The following is a 20577-nucleotide window of genomic DNA, read 5'->3' as shown; positions in this document are numbered from 1 at the left end:
TTGAAAACAGTCAAAAGGCAGAGATACTTTCTAGATCATTAAAAATATTTTTTAAATTTAATTTCCTATGTTTAAGCAGAAGTAGTGAAATAGAGAATTTTCCTTCCTATTACTGGAAAGTTGGTACAACATTCTGAAGCCGTTATTCAACTTTAAAAAAAAAATTTATTAGAGAGAGAGCAGAGAGAGGGAGAAGCAGACTCCCCGCTGAGCAGGGAGCTTGATGTGGGGCTTGATCCCAAGACCCTGGGATCATGATCTGAGCCAAAGGCAGTCGCTTAACCGACTGAGCCACCCAGGTGCCACATTATTCAACTTTTAAAAAAAGACATTAAGCATTTAAGTACAAAATTGGTTTTGTAATTCAACTGTTATGAATTTCTCTATATAAATAGTATTTTATTTTTTTCTCATTCATCCTGGATTAAGATATAAATGCAATACAATTAAGTTACATTTAATCACCTCAAAAATAAGGATAATGAAAACATTTTGCTGGTTCTTAACTACTTAGATTACTCAAAAAGTCACTGCTCTTTTGTCTCCATAGGCTTGTAAATCCCAGGGTTAATCTGACAGACCCCAGGCCTGGCAACACTCATTTCTAAGTTCTGAACTAATTCACAGTGGCTTCCTTAGCCCAGGCTTTCTGGTACAATTATTCCAGTATTTTCCTGCAGGTCTCCATCCCTTTACTATGCTCCTTCACTCTTGTTTTCATTTGGTTCCAGTAGGTCAGCATCTCACTCTAGGTCATCCCAAATTCATTTTGTACGTATGTGGAAATAAGAAAACTCTGTGGCCAAGATCATGAGGATATGAATCTGTGTAAAAGACCACTCAAAAGCTACATTATGTGGGGGAGTGGCAACAGTGAACTAACTCTCTACTACCTAAAAATGGCCATTTGAGATTCCTCCCTTCTGACTCTAAAATATGTTAAAATTCTTTGTTTTTTTTCTGTTAAAATTCTTTGGTTTTTTTCCTGTTAAAATTCTTTTAAGAAATACTTGGCCAAAACATTCCCAAAGAAACAGGAATTAGCAGCAGAGGATGAAATTACTTCTACTCAATCTGATTATACGTATGATACGACACTCTATGAAATATTACCTAACCAGGTCTACTGGCATTAATTTAATTGACAAATATTTGGTAAATAATAAAGCACGAATTAAAACATCATCATAACTGCAATGATCTAACAAATCAAAAGAAATTCCAGAAAAACAATCACGTATTTGTAATGTAATAAAAACATAGACACAAAGTGCTTTTTAATATATTGAGATGCTAGGGGTGTCTGGTCGGCTTAGTCGGTTAAGAGTCTGCCTTCGGCTCAGGTCATGATCCCAGGGTCCTGGGATCGAGCCCTACAATGGGCTCCTTGCTCAGCAGGGAGCCTGCTTCTCCCTTCCCCCCTCCCCCCACTCATGCTTGCTCTATCTCCCTCTCTGAAATAAATAAAAAAAATCTTTAAAAAATAAAATAAAATATTTATTGGCTAGTAAATTATTTCCTCGAAACAGGAGAGTCAATACTTAAAAAATTTTTAAAGCAGTGCAGCCCAAAAGTGATATCTCAATAAATATGAAATGCTATATAATCTTTCATTCTGTTTTAATAAGACAATTACCATTATTCTGGAATATTAACAAGAAAAGAATATCAACTTACAGAACCAGATAATGCCCCTGAAGTAAAGTTGATCATAAACGTTGGTTCATATAAACCAGATTTCGCACACAACCACTTCTTTAAAACTTCATAGTTATACCAGTACATTGCTATAAAAACAGAAAATGAAATGAACACATAATTTAGAAGCGAAATGTGGACTTTAAAGATATAAGGTCATATATTAAAGGAAAAGGGAAAGTCTAACCCTGACACACCCTACTTTCTGCTTGGGCACACATACTAGGTGAGATTGAAAAAAAGGGAATGAAGTTCTCAGAAATATTCTAGCAATCTTATAAACAACCCCCCGCCCCCATAAAACAGTAAAGTAGGACTTCAATTCCAAAACCTGACAAGAACAGTAGGAGAAAGGACAACTACAGTTCAATCTCATTCATTAACACAGGTATAAAAATTCTTAAAAAAAAAAAAAAAAGCAACCCAAAACAGATGTATTTCATGAAAGATCATATACTATGACTAAACTGGGTTATCATAAGAGGAATGTAAAGGTAGTAAATGTAACAAACCCTTTAAATGCCAAACACCACATTAAAAGAACTATGTATGGGATCATCTAAAATTGATGGAAAAGCATTTCATAAAATTCAACACATTTTCATTTTTAAAACAAATTTCTTGGAAACCTCGGGATAAAAGGGGATTTCTTTAGGAAAAGGATATACATCAAGATATATTGATATTCATCAAAAACTAGGAGGCATAGTAAGATAGAAAAAAAATAAAAGCTCTGTTGATTAAAAATGAAGAAACAAAATAGTTACAGTTTACATATTTATGTCTATACAAAAAATCCAGAAGATAGGCAAAGTAAAATTAATAATAGTTTCAAAACTGGCTGAATATTAAACATTCTCTAACACAGGAAAATTAATTGTAACACTGCACTGGCAGTGTTCCAAAAAAGATTTGGAACTTTTATTTTAATAGAGCTTTTAAAATAGTTACCAAAGTTGTGGTGTGTGTAACTATAAAAAAATCTAAAAAAAGAAAAAAAAAGTTTGTATATATTTATGAAGAAAAATTTAAAACTCTACTAACACACTTCAAAGAAGAGTTATATAACAGAGATGCCATTTCTAGAGGAAAATAATAAGGTGACATTAAGATTTTTAATAGTGCACTGGTAATTTAGACAACACTGCAGTATTAGCAGAGGCTCGGCATGCATATGTGAAGCTCTAATGTGACAGGTGACACTGCAAATCCCCAGAGCAAGTGTGGTGATTCAATAAATGATGCTGGGATAACCATCCATCCATATGAGGGGAGAATAAAGTTGAATATTTATCTCAGTTCTTAACTGCAAATCAATTATGGATAAATGAATGGCCAATGACATGGTGCTCAACCTCATTAATGATCAGCCAAATAGAAGTTAAAATGAGATACCACTTTAAATTACTAAAGAAACAACATGTAAGAGCTTTCACAGTAAAAGTACTGGTGAGGGTACGGAATGAAGGAACAGGAAGGTGGTAGGTGTACTGATCTATACAATCGCTTTAGAAAAGAATCTGACATTATGTAATAATTAAAATGTATATATTTGTATGAACTAGCAAATCTGATACTGGAGAAATCCTTGTACGTGTACACCACGAGTCTGTTAAAAATATTCACAATAGCACTTACTTGTTTACTCATAAATGAGAGTAAAAATGAAAAAAAAAGTTTCACATAGAAACAAAAAAGAATCTTAAGATTATTGAGTAAAATGAGCATTTTTTAAAGCTCAAAAATGGGCAAAACTAAGTAACATACTGTTTGGCAATAATACACATGTGGTAAAACTGTTTTTTAAAAAACAAATGGATGATAAAATTCAATATAGTGGTTACCACTGGAGATGTGACAGTGGAGGTGAATATATGTAGTTTCATGATAATTGCAGTGCTCTAGTTCACAGACTGAATGGTGACTTCACAAGTGTTTGTTTTATTAATATATTTCATAATTTATACTACATTACTTCTTATGTGTCAAATATCATGTGATAAAAAATGAAGAAAAATGACTGGCCTAGGAATCTGTATTTTTGAATCGCATAACCGAACACAAAAGGCTGAAGAAAAATACTAATGGAAAGGGCAAGATACATAGAGATGTGAAGAGAGCGCAAGAAAAGGATTAATTCAAAGGGAAAAAGAAAGAGGAACTCTGAAGCATGCACATTTTATAAGTTGTTAGTTTTGCACTTCTTTCTCATGATTTTCTCCCTCTTCACAATTCAATAATTAGCACAATCTCCTATCTGATTTAGAATAGTGTTTTACAGGATACTCATTTAAAGGGGAAGATTTTTACCTCTAATAACTGAAAAAGTAGAAGTCAATATAATTCACAGGTGCTCTTAAACACATTTTATATTTTGATTTGTAGTAGTTCACTTACCTAAGTAATTATCACATTTAGGGCAATGTTAAAGGTAGTTTGTTTTATTTAAATGTGAATATATACCAATTAACATCTTTAAAAAAATGAAGCAGAAGGAAAACAGAAAATCAGGCTTGAATTAGAAACTATCTGTCCAATAAAGACTCATAAAGATCTGAAAGCCTAACATTGAACTAGGAGTTTGTGGTCATTAAAGAAGATAACTTACCTTTAGCCTTAAGGGGCTTCAAATTAACTTAAAAGTGACATGTATAATGAATCATTTAACACTACATCAAAAACTAATGATGTACTACACGTTGGCTAATTGAACTTAAAAAAAAAACAAAAGTGATACATACGTAAGAAAATGCTACCTAAAATTTAGCAGATACTAAGGTAAATCCTACCTGAGAACGGTACATCTCTAAGAATAGTAGGAGCCCAGCCCCTCCAAAGGGATATCCAACCATCTTCAGACACTGTCTTGCTGACAAATCGATGCAATTCTTTGTAAGAAAACTTCTTAGATTGCATCTTGGTTCTAATCAATTCTAATGGACTTATCACAGTTACTGCACCAACTAATACAAACAAGCAAATATAAGAAAACAAAAACAAAGCCAGGTACTATGCAAACACACATGCAAAAATATTTCATGCATTTTATATACATAACTTTCATTCTGAAAAGTCTGCAAACCTTAGAATCAAATATCTAATGATGCCAACATAGGGGCGCACATTTTTTTCCCCTTGATAAAGGTATTTCTTAAAAGTCCGTTTTCATGCACCTTGCTCTTTCTGTTTCAACTCTTTAAGATTTTGTTTTTTTAAGTAATCTCTACACCCAATGTGGGGCTCAAACTCACAACTCCAAGATCAAGAGTCATGTGTGCCATCAACTGAGCCAACCAGGCACCCCTGCTTTCAACTCTTTCACCAGTAGTTCCAGAAATATTACACATCAATTAAACTACTATAAAACCTCACTCCCACAACACAAAAAAACTTATCTTTTTGAACAGAGGCAAATTTCCTTCTGATTAAACTCTGAATCCCAGAGTCTATAAGGAAAATGATTCAGGACTTGGCACCAATTTGACATCAACTTGACATCCGATATCATACATCTGATGTCATTCTAAAATCTAACTCTTTGTCCAAAGTTCAACAGGGATGGGTTGATCCCATCTTATTCTGATGGCAATTGCTACATACTATATGACTTCTAGAGTATAGATACTAACAAATTAGTACAAATTACAATGCGAAATGTACCAATACTCTACATTTTATACAAAATTATCTGTGACTGTCAAAATTTTAAAAGCAGCTTTAAACAGAAATCAGAATGAAAATACAGTAAGTTTATTACTTACATCTGGCAACAATTCCGGCAATAATTGGTACACGACTTTCATTTTCTCCCAATTTTGATCTCAGAAGAGCAGATAATTGATCATAGCAGGTAAAATAAATAACTGTGGCAGGAACTGCCATCACTCTGTTAGAAACACCAACAAAAAGATTTATAAAAACCATTAAAAGGCTTAAATGTATTATTATTAAATTTAAGCTAAAATCCTTATATTGTATATAAGCTAAAAACCATAACAAATCAGTCAATGACATCGATTTTTCCTTTATTTTAAAATTATTAGAGTTTAACTTAGTAGGCAACAAAAAGATGTACAACAGGTATCTGCCCTACAGAAGTTCAGATTCTAGTTGTGAAAATATGTTACAGAGCACTTGCTCAGGTCAAAAATAGGAAAAGACTAAAGAGGACACTCCTCTACCTCCTTGATTAGTTCTATTGTTTCTAGTCTCCCAAAATCTTCCTTCCCAATTACATTCACTGTAACACGAAAATCCCTGAAGTAAAAAATGCAAGAGCATTTGCAAAATATTTTTGAACGACGGACTGAGTATCATACCTGCCTGTATCTAGAAATAAATTACAATTAATGTTGCATAGTTTTGAGGAAATTCCCATAATATATTCTTTCAAATGAAATTATCAAAAGGAAATTATTAAAAAATTAAGCACAAAGTTGCAGGCACTGTCATGTTATATATATTAATACAACAAGAAATCAGTTTGTTTATAGTCTAAGGGACATTCATAGACCATACTTTGAAATGCCTAATGTTCCACAGTGAAGTTTGATGAGAATTTAGAAACAGAATTGACTGCTGGTCTTGGATCAGCCACTAACTTTATAACCTTAGGCACTGTTTAAAATGTATGCCTCAAAGTGACTAATTTGCTCCACAAAAAAGATACATTAAAAAAAAATGAAGCAAAGAAAGATATTATTTGGGATTTTTACATTCAGCCTTACTAGTTTATCATATTAACTCATATAATAGCTAGTTAGTAGAGAATTAAAATTATGCAGAAAAGGGAAAGTATGCATATCACAGTATCATTATGTTTGTAAAACAAACAAAAAGTCAAATAACACCATCTTAATTTTTGAAATTAATTTCAAATAACATCTTAATTTCTGAAAATGAAAAAAAAATTATGCTTGTGCACCAAAGACTTACTACAGCAGGCCTGGTTGCCCAAATCTTTATCTTCAGGAGGACCTTTTGCATGCTTGACCTTTGGCCAATTCCAAGGAATGTAGCCCTTGGAATATTCCCTATAAGGTTTTTTTGGTATGTCTAGAGCACCAAATCAACCAGTCTAGGTTGTTTTGTGCAAACGATGTGACTTTTGGTAAACATTTGCTTTCTTTTTGGGGTCTGGGTTTTGGTAATCACAGGTGATCACAGAGAAGGAATTTGCCTATGTCATCAATCCCCAATATAAGCCCCAGATTCTGCCATTCAAACACATTTTCAGGTAGAAACACTTTGTATATGCCGCTGCAGTTCAGTGCTGGAAGAATAAGCCTGTCCTATGGGATGTCCCCAGGGAGGGCTCTGGAAGCCTTGCTCAGCTACTGTTGTGCTTTTTCCCTTCCTGATTCTGCTTTGTAGCCCTTCACTGTAATGAGTCACAGACATGAGTATAACCTTCTTTAGGTCCTGTGAATACTTCTAACAAATAATCAAATGTGTGGGTGGTTGTGGGACTCACAAAACAATGCTTCAGAAAATGAAAAAGTCCCAATCTTATAAATGCACAATTTTATATGACCATGCCACTTATAAGGCAAAACAAAACAGCAATCATCACTTAGTGAGAGAATATTAAATTGCAACTTACAAGGTAGGGGGAAGGCCACTCCATAGGGATTTAATGCCCTCATTTCTAATGATTTTCAAAAAGGCATCCTAAAATTATAATAGAAAAAAAGTAGTCAAAATATATCCCTGAGCCTGATATATAAACTTTTTGATAAATGACTGGTACTTTTATTCTTTCAAACATTTACTTCCAAAATATGAACTTCTCAGATTTGTGTTATATCTTTTCTTTAAAAAAGAGGAATTTTCCTCAACTTTCAAATACAAGTAAAACATTTCTGAATGATACTTTCTGCTTACAGAATAAAATTTATGTTACTCAGCTATAGAGTATTCTACTTAGGGCTTAGATGCCCAGTTTTTAAAAGATTATTATAAAAAGGAAATCGAGTAATGGCAGAGAATTGGTCAGATTAACTCTCCTAACCAATTATAGAATCTGAGAAAATATGATTTAAACCCAGTACTTGAAATCTCTGGAGAGGAATCAAAAGCAGGTAAAAATCAGTGGGAAGTCTGCTGTTAAAAGACAAAGAGCAATGAGTGAGATTTGCAAATTTGCAACTTTTTGCCTGGAAAAGTGGCAAAGAATAGCACATTTACTTGCTTGAGATGGCAAACACAGAATTCAGGCTGACAGAATACTCAGAAACTTAGGTAGGAAAAGGAGGCCCTACAGAAAGCATAAGCCCCAAAGTTTTCATACAGAATCAGCCAGCAAACTTGGCTCATCAATAAATTACACAATCCTAGAGCAAGACAACAAAGTCCTGGCAAACAAACAAACAAATAAGCAGCAGCTAAAGGCTGAGTGGAAATTTCAGTTGCAAACCAACACAGGGGAGCCTGACTTTGGAGTCTGAATCCAGCCAAAGTTAACTGCCTTCCAGAACAAAATGGACTCTTTAGAAGAATACAAAAGAAATCCAGAGTTTTTACAATGCATCATTCATAAAGTCCACTATACAATCAAAATTCCTAAGACATAGTTAAGAAACAAGAAAATGTGTCCATAAAGAAAACGTCAATAGAAACCAACACAAATTTCAGATGATACAATTAGCAGACAAGAATTCTAAAGCAGCTATTAAAAAATTTATTCAAAAACTTAAAAGATGATATACAATGAATGAACAAATTTGGAATTTCAGCACAGAAATAGTTACCATAAAAAACAGCCAAATGAAAACTTTAAACCTGAAATAAAAAATTCACTAAGTGGGCTTAAGAGTGATAGGAAACAGCAAATAGTCACTGAACTTGAAGACAGATCTTCAGTCTGAAGTTGGAGGAGGAAAAAGAATGAAGAAAAATGTAGAAGCTCAGGGACCACATGGTAAAACAGGTTTATTTGGAATCATAGAGGAAAAGAGAGAGAACAGGATAGGAAATAACCTAAAGAAATGATGGCCAAAAACTTCCCCAAATAAGTGAAAGAGATCAATTTACAGAGCCCCAAATCAGAAAAGACCCCAAGCAAAATAAAAACAGACAATGAAAACAGAAGGAGAAAAGCAAAATGACAAAATACATCTAGAGAACAGATGATACGAATGAAGGATGAGTTCTCATAAGACACAGGGAAGGTCACAAGATAATGTAATGAATGACTGTTTAAGGTGCTGAAAAAAATTATGCCAGAATTTTGTATCCTGCCAAAATAGGCTTCAAAAATGCTTGATGAAGACATTTCAGTAGAACAAAAACTGAGAGAAAAACTGCCAAAATACCTACATGAAAGAAATGCTGAAAAAAAGTTCTTCAGGAGAAAGGACCATGATGCAACTAAGATCTTCAAAAGAGGAAGGAAGTAAAGAAGTAATGGTAAATATATGGTTATATATGAAACATTTATCCCCCCCCTTCTCCTTTTAACTACTTTAAAAGATGTAAGACTCTTTAAATAAACAATTCTAACAGTGAGCTGTGGAATTTGTAACGTACAAAGATGTACTGTACACGAAGCCACAGCACAAAGGGACAGGGTGAATCCTGAAGAACCGTGAGCAGTCTAAGTACGTGTACTCTACTTGCAAATTAACCAGTCAGCCTGCCATAGTATCATGAGAGCTGGTGGAAGACAAGAATCTCTGGCTTAAGAGGTAAAGGACAGTTTATTACTCACAGCAACAGCAGCAGCCAGAGTATCAGCACTGTTGTATGAGTTTCCTGAGCCCCAATTTCCACAGGACAATGTGAAGAAGGCTAGATGACATATGAACACACAGTGGCCTTCATTACAGCAGGGAAATCTGACCTGAGGGGACCCAAATCCTCTGTAATGGGCAGTGAGCATACCTGCCCTTTGCTCTAGAGGGAGACACTGTATCTTCCAAGGTTATTCACTATACAAGCATCCTGGAAAAGATGGTAAGGAACATATTGAGGGCAGTCAGCACCTTGCTCACAAGATACGTAGAAACATGAAAGACTTGGAGAATTGTCTCCCTAGAAATGGGAATAGAGAAATCAGTGTAACATTATTATAATTCAACTAATCAAAAACAAGGCAAGAAAGGAGAAGAAAACCAAAAAGCAACAACAGCAGGAGCAAATAGCAAAAAACATACAAAGACAGTAGAATGACACCCAATCATGTTAGGAATTCCTTTAAAGGTAAGTGCTAAGTTTTCCAATAAAAATCAGAGATTGTCAGAGAGGGGACTAAAAAAAAAAAAAAAAAAAAAAAAAAACAAGGCCCAGCTCTATGCTGTCATGGAGTAAAAGGATGGAAAAAGATACACCTTATAAACAATACGAGAAAGCTGGAGTGCCTGCATTACTATCGGACAAAAGATTTCAAAATAATGAATATTACCAGTGATAAAAAGAAAGACAATTCATTAAAATAAAAATATATCAGAAAAACATAAGGTATCTGAAACAGGGATTCAAAATCCATGACGCAAACCTGAGAGAACTCAAAGTGAAAAGAAACAAACTGTCAATCATAATTGAAGATTTTTATATACTCTTTCAGTGACCAACAGATTAAAAAAAATTAGAATTCAGAAGATCTAAATGAAACATCAGCCATCCTGACTTAATGGTTTACAGGACACTATGCCTGCAGAACATAGGTTCTAAAATGCACATAAAATATTCACCAAGACAGATCATATGTAGGGCCAATAAGAAAGACTCAAAAAATTCCAAAAATCTGTAAATTTAGAGTACATTCCTCTGACTGGAATAAAAGTAGAAATCAGAAACAATAGGATTCTAGGAAATATCCAATTATTAATAAATATTACACTTCTAAATAACCATGGCAAAAAAAGAAATTACAAGGGAAATTAGAAAATATTTCAATTGACTGATATTAAAAATTGGGATACATCAAATTTAGCACTCTGAAGGACATAGTTGCCACTTTTGTCCTCACAAGAAAAAAGCTCAACAAACTGAAAAATTAATAACTCCTCTTAGATTTATAAAACAATTGAAGTCAGAGGGCAGACTGCTACCTGACAACTGGATAAGCAGTCAGATACAGAGACTCATAGCTTACTAGAGTAGAAGCCTGCAATTAGAGCCAATATTAATAACTACACTCTAAACTATAAATAACAAATTGCTGAAAGCTCAGTGACCTTGAGGATCAAAAACTGAGGGGGGCCCCCTCACACTTTCATGAATTTTAGCTCAATGAGTTCTACACCAGATTCTCACTGTGAAGATCAGAGAAAAAGCTCCTGCTTCCAGCTGGGGTAGGGGGAATGTAACCAGTTTTGAAATATACCCGAAACCTGTATTCTCCTTAATAAAACCTAGACTCAAGGGAAACTATTTTAGCAGAGCCTAAACCACCAGTTTTACCAAAATCTAACCAACCTGGGGCAAGAGAACACCCAACTCATGTTCCTTAAGAATAAGACGTAGTGATAGAACTATAGAATGTTTCTCTTCCTCCATACCTCATCACCGTATCTATATCTGCGGAGCTCTTGTTAAAACAACAGAGGATCAGAACTTTGAGAAAACCACAAGCCTCAGAGTCTCCAGGGAAACTCAAAGATAAAAGGCAAGACAAAAAAGAGGACACTGGAGGGAATTTTATTCTGGGACAACAAAGCTACAACAAGCAGTAAACAGCCTTACTTCTAATCAGATAAACATATCACTTGACAATAAAGCTGTATTGACCTCAGTTTTTTTTAACCCAATACAACGTGTGGCTTTCAACAAAAGAAATACAGAGTATGCTGAAAGGCAAACAGTTTGAAGAGACAAAGCATCAGAACCAGACTCATACACGGCAGAGACTTTAGAATTATCAGACTGGGAATCTAAAATAACTAAGATGAATACGGCAAGCATTCTGCTGGTAGTGTCGGAGGAGCGGAGAGGAGTTAGGGCTTTCACCGTCACCCAAGAGGAATGCGATCACCCCACCAGTGTCAGTGCAAACTCTAAGGGAAGCCAGAACTCCCTCTCTGCTCTGTCTGGGCTGCTATAACCAAGTACCTTATAAACAACAGAAATTTATTTCCCACATTTCCGGAGGTTGGAAATCCCAGATCAGGGTGCCAGCTAGGTCAGAGGGCCCCATTTCCAGGTCTCTTTTTATTGTATCCTCACATGGTCGAAGGGCAAGGGTGCTCTGGGCCTCCTTTACAAGGTCATTAATTCCTTAGAGGTCTCTGACCTCATGACCTAATCACCTTCAGCTCCACCTCCTAATACCATCACTTCAGGCATTAGGATTTCAACATATGAATTTTGGGCAGACACAAACATTCAGATCATAGCACCTGTTCAGCAGTAAAGAGGTCCTCCAAACATGGTGTGTCTGTGGATGCTAAGTAAGGAACCTGAACTTCCAGCTATACCCAGCGCTAACAAGGTGGCACCCCTCTTCCTCTAAGTGTCAAAAAAGCCAGTTAAAATAGAATGTTTAAATGAGATTCACAACATAATATACAATTTCCTGGTTTCAATAAAAAAATCACTTTTCATTCTAAGAACCAAGAAAATGTCAAACTAAATGAAAAAAACAACAGACGATAACAATGAGATAATATTAAAATTATCTGACATAGATTTTAAAGCAGTCAACATAGGGGCGCCTGGGTGGCACGGTGGTTAAGCGTCTGCCTTCGGCTCAGGGCGTGATCCCGGCGTTATGGGATCGAGCCCCACGTCAGGCTCCTCCGCTATGAGCCTGCTTCTTCCTCTCCCACTCCCCCTGCTTGTGTTCCCTCTCTCGCTGGCTCTCTATCTCTGTCGAATAAATAAATAAAATCCTTAAAAAAATAAAGCAGTCAACACAAAAATCACTGAGTGATCATTCATGAACACATCCAAAACAAATGAAAAATTAGGAAGCCTCAGCAAAGAAATATACACACAAAAACTCTACAAAGATGAAATTCTAAAAAATGTTCAAGTAACACAAAGAAGAGAGGAAAAATAAAACAGCAACAGAAAACAAAAAGAAGGGGTGCCTGGGTGGCTCAGTCAGTTAGGCATCTGCCTTCGGCTCAGGTCGTGATCCCAGGGTCCTGGGATCAAGTCCCAAGTTGGGCTCCCTGCTCAGCATGGAGTCTGCTTATCCCTCTTCCTCTGACCCTCCCCCCAACTCATACTCTCTCTTTCACTCATTCTCTCCCTCTCTCTCAAAAAATAAAATTAAAAAAAAAAAAAAAGCCCAAAAAACAAAACCCAAAAAGAAAATGGCAGGCTGTTAATGATGAGACAACAGGCCCAAAATGGAGTCACTTATGCTAACTCCCACATCAGCACACTGACTTAGCCACCTAACCTAACTGCAGTTTCAGCCTCTCCCAAGATCATGACCTTTAACCAGTCAATGTGTAATTACCAAGTTAGCACTAGTGAGGTAATCTGCCTAAGACCCCAAACTTCCCTCAGAGGAAGGTGACATTGCCTGTAACTCTTTATTAGAATAACTTCCTAGCTCCATCTTCTTCTGCCTATAAAAGTCTTCTACCTATAAAGTCTCCTCAGAGCTCCTTTCTACTTGCTAGATGCAATGCCGCCCAAGTCATGAATTGTTGAATAAAGCCAATTAGATCTTCAAATTTACTCAGCTGAATTTTGTTTTTTAACAAGGGTTAAGTTCTACAGTATCTGTAACTATTAAATATAGTATAAATATATCAACTAAAAGATAAAAGCTGACGAGTAGTTAAAAAAATGACTCAATGCTGTTATGGGGGGCAAAATTTGGCACTACAAAATGAGACTCCTTGGCACGTAGATTATTTTAGGCCGAGTATTTTCAAGAAACAGAAGGTTCAGGAAGAACCTTTAAACCTTCCCTCTGTCTAAAAGAGTTTAGAAAGAGGAACCGCTCTAGGAAGGGAGCTATCACCGTAGATAACTATAGCGTAATATAAACTAGGTGTGGTAGACAGAGAGGAACCCAGCAAAGTCTGTTGAAATTCCTGTGTCCCACTGCTTCTGTGTGGCCCAGCACACACCTGTTTACCAAACATTTACTTTTTCATCTTGCAGTGAATTGTCTTCCTTCCTTTGAAATCCCAGACCCTTCCCCCTTTTTAACTGTGGATGACAGATAAACCTCAACTGCCTGCCTCTGGGCTGCATTTTCTTATGGAGCCCTGCACATACGTAGTTAACTTTGATTTTCTCCTGTTGATCCAGTTCATTGTCAACACAGTAAAGATGTTAGTTAGGTTTAACACAATTTCTATAAAAATCTTAGCAAGATTTTTTTAGATATAAAAACATTCTGAAATTTACATGAAGAAACAAAGGAACTTTAGGAATAGTTAAAACAACTTTGAACAAGAAAAATAAGAATAAAGTGGGAGAAATCAGTCTACCTGATTTCAGGACTTATTATATATCTATAGTAATTAAGACTGTGTGCTACTGATACAGGTAATAGACAAATAAATAAGAAAGAATAAAGAACCCAAAAATCGATCCACACAGTATGCCCAACTGTGGACAAATGTGCCCAACTGTGGACAAACTGGAGGAAAGACAGCTTTCAACAAATGCAACTGGACACCCACAGGCAAAATGGACAAAAACAATGAAAAAAGTCAACCTCCAATTCATACCTGCTATAGCAATAACTCAAAATGGATCAAGGACTTAAATATAAAACATAAAGCTATAAAACTTATAGAAAAAAAACAGAAAATCTTCAGGTCTAAAGATAAATAAAACATTCTTAGATTTGACACCTTAAGCAAGAAAAAAAATGATAAATTGAACTTCATTAAAATTAAGCTTTAACTCCATGAAAACTCTGTTTAAGAGGATGAAAATAAAAGTCAGAGAGTGGAAAAAATATTTGCAAATCCACACAAGAGAGGATTATTGTCTAGATTTTAGAAAGAGTTCTCAAAACTTAACAGTAAAAATAAAACAATTCATTTGGAAAATGGATGAAAGACATGAAGAACCATTTCACTGAAGAGGATATACTAATAGATAATAAGGAAATGTAAAGATGTGCAATATCAGTAGCCACTAAGGAAATGCATATTAAAACCACAGTGAGTTATCATTACGCATCTCTCAAAACAGCTAAAATAAAAACACTGACAACATCAAAGGCTCGTGAGGATGTGGAGAAATTAGAATAGTTACACACGGCTGCTGGGGATGTAAAATGGTACCACCAGTCAGTCTAGAAAACAGTTTCTTAAACTATAAACATACAACTACGATATGACCTAGCAACTGCACTCCTGGGCATTTATCCTAGAGAAACGAAGATGTAGGGTGGTATTATGATTTATAGTATATATTTTGGTTTTTGTCCATGGTCCCTGGCACACAGTTCCTAAAACCATTGTAATTTCCTAATTGATAAAGAGCAATGGAAGCATCTTTTGTCTTAATATTCAGCCTTTTGTTCTCAGTCCTAAAATAGCTCCAGAGAATAACAGTGAAAGGAATATCTTTTGTTATTCGTAACATATTTGATTAATCACATCTATATAAGAAAGCCTCCGTAAAAATCCCTCAACTACAGGGTTTAGAAGCTTCTAGGTTGGTGAACTCAAGGAGGACCAAGGAGGGTGACACACCAAGAGAAGGAAGCTCCACACCCACCTCCCAAGCCTTGCCCTACGCATCTCTTCTAACTGGTTACTCCTGAGTTGTACCCTTTCATAAAAAACTGGTCATCCAGTTAGTAAACTGTTTTCCTGAGTTCTGTGAGCTATTCTAGCAACTCACTAAATCCAAGAAGGGGGTTATAGGAACCTCTGATTTATGGCCAGTTAGAAACACGGGTGACAACCTGACTTGTGACTGGCATCTGAAGTGGGAGCAGTCTTATGGTGTCGGTACTGACTTAAACTGGAGGATACCTGGTTGGTGTTCACTGATAAATGAGGAACTGCTTGGCATGGAGGAAAAACCCACATATCTGGTTTAGAAGTGTTGTAAACAGGGTGTTCCCAGACAAAAACAGTGAGTAGTTTGTTGTTGTTGTTTAGTATTTACTTTCACACAAAAACCCAAGAATGAATCTATGTAACAGCTTTATGTGAAACAGCTCAAAACTGGCCACAACCCAGAAAACAAACCTGTACATCAACACCAAGGAATTTACTGAACAATAAAAGGAACAAACCAGTGATAAATGCAACAACTTAGATGAATCTCCAGATAATTATGCTAAGTGAAAAGTACTAATTCAAAAATGTTAAATATGTTATGATTCCATTCTTTGAGAAAATGATATAAATGAAGAACACAGCAGCAGCTGCCAGGAGTTAAGGAGCAGTTGAGAACACAAAGGAAATGGGTGTGGCTATAACAGGGAAGCAGGAAGGATGCTTGTCGTGATGAATTGTTCTACACCCTTAAGGAGGAAAAAGGTACATGGGATATGTCTGTATATTTTTCTTAAAATTGCGTATTATCTACAATTATGTCAAAATAAAATAGTTTGGGGGCACCTGGGTTGCTCTGTCGGTTAAATGGCCAACTCTTGATTTCGGCTCAGGTCATCAACTCAGGGTTGTGGGATTAAGCCCAGAGTCAGGCTCTGCACTCAACAGGGAGTCTGCTTATGGAGTTTCTCTTTCCCTCTCCATGCCCCTTACTTGTGGATAATCTCTCTCAAATAAATAAATAAATCTTTTTTAAAAAATTTAAAAGTTTAAAAAAATTGACTCCGTTTTTAGTTTCCACATAAAAAAACATGAACAGATGCAACTTAGTAACAAGTTAATTAAAAGCAAAGAAGTATTTACCCTTTTCCTGCCTCAACATCTTTTTTTTTTTTTTAAGATTTTATTTATTTATTTGACAGAGAGATAGGCAGCGAGAGGGAACACAAGCAGGGGGAGTGGGAGAGGAAGAAGCAGGCTCCCAGTGGAGGAGCCTGATGCGGGGTTTGATCCCAGAACGCTGGGATCACGCCCTGAGCCAAAGGCAGATGCTTAACGACTGAGCCACCCAGGCGCCCCTCAACATCTATATTTTAACTGTGAATAAGTGTGCTAACTATATCATGGACTTAATACTCTCCTCCAATTAGAAAATCTTTCATACATAGATTAAATATAAAAACAGAAAACATAACGTGATTATAAATAACATAATCTCCTTACCAATGTACCCTGGAAACGTCCTGGTTTCTTATACCATGCTTTGTTGCCTTCCTCTTCACAGACACATAGATGATCCATTAGTCCATTACTATACACAAAACATTTTCCTAACAAAGAAGGTCCAAAAGTCAAAAATTATTTCACACAACTGTACCATTTTTACAGAGAAACAAATTCAAAGTACAACGAGTGGACTAGAAAATTACGAAAAGAGATATAATTTGTTTTCACCTTTTAGGATGAAAAATACATAAACTGATTTACTTAATGACAAAGCGCTGGCCTCTAAACTCAAAGTGGTGAAAAGTAATTGAGTAAATTGATGAATTTTATGTTTTCAGGAATGTAGTAAGCAAATGCACACAGAAATAAATTATTTTAGCGTATCTGAGGGAATGCACAAGGAATATAAAGGAGGAAAACGTGCTTTGAAAAGAGAACATGGGCGTACATCTTCTCCATTTGACAAGAATAAAACTCTGGTACCCAAGGGAAATTCAGACAAAAAAAAAAGTTTTTTGAACTATACATATATTAAATTACATATAGGGTATATACACACATATATAAACATATAAGCAGAAATCTAACGGACATCTGAAACTTGTTAAGAGAGATGTTAAAAATTCTCTTCACAAGAAAAAATTGTGTGAGGTGATAGATACTGATTAAACTTTCTGTGGTGATCTTTTTGCAATATATACATACATCAAGTCATCATGTGGCACACCTCAAACTAATACAATATTCTATGCGATTTTATCTCAATTAGAAAAATAGATGATTAAAAAAAGTTCTTCTCTATCAATGTAAACAGTGCTATGCTGTCTCTTTCTCTGTATTTATACTGCTCATTCTAGACGTCAGCTCCCAGCTAATTTACTTCAACTTTCCCTAACAGCAACTCTTTCCAATTATTGGACTCACCCTGGCTGCCAAAATTATCTTTTCTGTTTGATCATATATGTGAGTCTCATAATACATAAGTCTAAGTGTCTCCTCCTGCTTTTAAGGATTTCTTAAATGTGTAGGAAACAGCTTTCCTTTTGGTCTCCTCCTGCAATCCATCTATCCTGTCCTCCGTCTGAATTATGACTGTTGTTCATTCCATCTCAGTGCTGTGTTCATCAGAGTGGCATTTATGTCTGAGACAACATTCTCACAGTCCAAACAGTCTGTTTTCTGCGATTTAAACATGTTTGTAATGTCATTATCTTTAGAAAACCATAAAAGATTTATCAAGGAATTGCTATTTTTGCCCATCTAATAAAGATGTATAACTACTTTTCAAATTCATATAAACTATACTGTCCAACAATTAACCAAGCTGCCTGATAAAATAATAATTTCCTACACTATATTCAAGCAACAGTTAGATGACTGTTAGATGAATGTTTCAGAATGGGCATAGCTCTTGGACTCTGGAGAAAGCTAGATTCTAAGGCCCCTTTCACTTAGAATTCTGTTCTTACTTGTGAAGCACATACTCAAATATTAAATCATCCTATGCTTTCATTAGGTACATAAAAGTGTTATAACTGTTTTATATATATTTGTTTTCTGGCTAGACCCCATCATGTACAACTAAGTACTGAAAAAATATTTCTGCATCAGTATAAGGAAGTATGAACTTTTAAAAATTAACAAAAAAAATCATTCAAACAAAAATGAATAAAGTAACATTTAAAAGCCTAACATAACATTTTCAGGATAACTAGTACACATACCTTTGGAGAATGGGTTGTTTTGGGCTTGGAGTCGAATTTTAACAACATCGAGGGGTGTCACTATGAAGAAAACATATATTTCAATTAGGAAGTGATACCTATAAATTGTACCGGTATTTGTCCAAAAATCACAAAATATAACAAATCAACCCCTCTTTATGACTATGTAAGTAAGATTATTTATCTTAAAATGGTTTTAAGTGTAACATTCTAATTTTTTGCCCTTGAACTGTGTTTAAAGAGGATCAATGCGAAGACAATGTAATTACTTCTCTCATAACTACCAAACTGTCACTTGTAATATTTCTATAATAATTCCATTAGCATTAAAACTAAAATATTAGTATTTTAAAGAAAATATATCATCTAAGGTAAAGAATAAACATTCTGGAAGTCTATTTAAAAATTTGAGAATTACTCTGTATTACAAGTAATCAATAATCAAACAATATTAGTCTTCCTCATCTGTTAAATTCAGCTGTATCAAATAAAAACTATACATAATGAAGATTTGAGTAAGCCAGCCATAAATCATCTTTACTACCATTCAGTGTAGTGTTACTCCATTCAGGAACAGCACAGTAAAGGAGAATGATTTAATTTGCACACTACTTCATACAAGTAGAAAAAAAATGCCAAATAGTGGTTCTAATAAAACTTCTCTTTATCTGAGAATGAGGAGGTCACATTAGATCATTAGATGATCTCTAAAATCTTTACAACACCAACATTCTGACCTGAAGATACTACACCTGAAAGCAATACATTTATGTTTGTTCTGATCATCTTTCTTATTTAAATAAACTAGCCAACTTAAAAACCATTGAAGTACAAACTTACCACCTAAGTAATTTGTCTTCTCTAAAAGAAATGGACTGTAAAAAACAGAAAAATGTGGCTCAGAGGAATTTAAGAAATTCACTGTTAATGCAAGCAAAGGAAAACATAATTTGTATTTGTTTCTACTATAAGTTGCCCAAATTTTGTATTATTCATTACACTAATATTTCATTCTATCTTCTTTTCTATTTTAAAAAAGGCTAATAGAGTCATAAAAATTCAAATTGATAGGAACCTCAAAGAACTCCTGGTCTCAGCCCCTATTTCTATAGATGAAAAATGAAATTCAGAGAGAAGTAGGGACTATCCCTAAGTGTACTCAGCCTGAGAATGGCAAAGCAAGGAAAAAAACTCAAGTCTCTTGATTCTCTGTCCAAGGTTCCTTTCATGTTATCATGCTCATGGAGAGAGAACATGATGATAATTTTAGCATTATTTCACAGATGGTGAACTCAAATGGAAATCATTCGGTTACATAATCTACAACAGCAACATCAGTCTACCCATTAGTGATGTCAGTATAGCGCCAGTGCAAGAAGCAAACATTTGTTGAACAGGTGTCACTTTGAGAATCTGTGGTCCCTCTGATTCAGGATCCATATTTTTAACTGATTGAAGAAAAATCTGTTAAGGAAAAGATGTAAAACAAAAGTTTAATGAAAATACCCTTAAGTTTGATTGCTATAAATTAAATAAACTATAAAAACAACAACCAGTATTAATACTGAAGCACATGTTGTTGACCAGTATCAAAAATAAATACCTAAGTTCTATACAAAGGCAATATACAACTGTCATTAATAAAATATGTACTCTCATTTTCCAAAAAAGACAAGGCACTTAAGCTGTGCGAGGAGCAACATATTTGTAAAGACAGGTAGTAGAGCAATAAGAAAACAGCTCTGGCCATGGAACAGAATGAAGGCACCCGACCAATAAGTCTCAGAATTAGTGCATTTAGCCTCAAAAGAACTACTCAGATACTCTAATCTATTTGAGAGTTAGCAAATTTATCACTATTTTACTGCATACCAAAAGTTGCTACAAAGGCATAAAATAAAAACATATAATCTTCAAAAGAAGCATTATCTCAGAAAAATTTGATGAGAAAATACATACTCCTTTGTAAAAAGCCAGTTAATATAAAAAAGTATAAAAAC

The 20577-nt window shown here is 35.0% G+C and overlaps 1 protein-coding gene across 3 annotated transcripts in view; it reads right to left on the bottom strand.

Moving 5' to 3' along the window:
- Window positions 1-20577, bottom strand: part of SLC25A40 (solute carrier family 25 member 40) — a 53775-nt gene that overhangs the window by 9421 nt on the left and 23777 nt on the right. Inside the window, exons 1-8 of one of the 3 annotated variants that reach the window (XM_045793338.2) lie at window positions 19921-20047; window positions 19418-19452; window positions 18578-18637; window positions 16851-16957; window positions 7301-7368; window positions 5460-5584; window positions 4488-4661; window positions 1678-1787 (exon numbers count right to left, since the gene is read on the bottom strand). In XM_045793338.2, the coding sequence (XP_045649294.1) occupies window positions 1678-1787; window positions 4488-4661; window positions 5460-5584; window positions 7301-7368; window positions 16851-16928 (555 nt within the window). In that variant the 5' untranslated portion in view covers window positions 16929-16957; window positions 18578-18637; window positions 19418-19452; window positions 19921-20047. Of the gene's footprint in view, window positions 1-1677; window positions 1788-4487; window positions 4662-5459; window positions 5585-7300; window positions 7369-16850; window positions 16958-18577; window positions 18638-19417; window positions 19453-19920; window positions 20048-20577 lie in introns of those variants that run through there. The other 2 variants (XM_045793336.2, XM_045793337.2) reach the window with 2 other exon arrangements.

Source organism: Ursus americanus, chromosome 3, assembly GCF_024610735.1.
Source record: "Ursus americanus isolate L20-20 chromosome 3, mUrsAme1.1.p, whole genome shotgun sequence".
NCBI lineage: Eukaryota > Metazoa > Chordata > Mammalia > Carnivora > Ursidae > Ursus > Ursus americanus.
The sequence above is the reverse complement of the archived record's forward strand: the minus strand, read 5'-3'. Positions and strand labels throughout refer to the sequence as shown.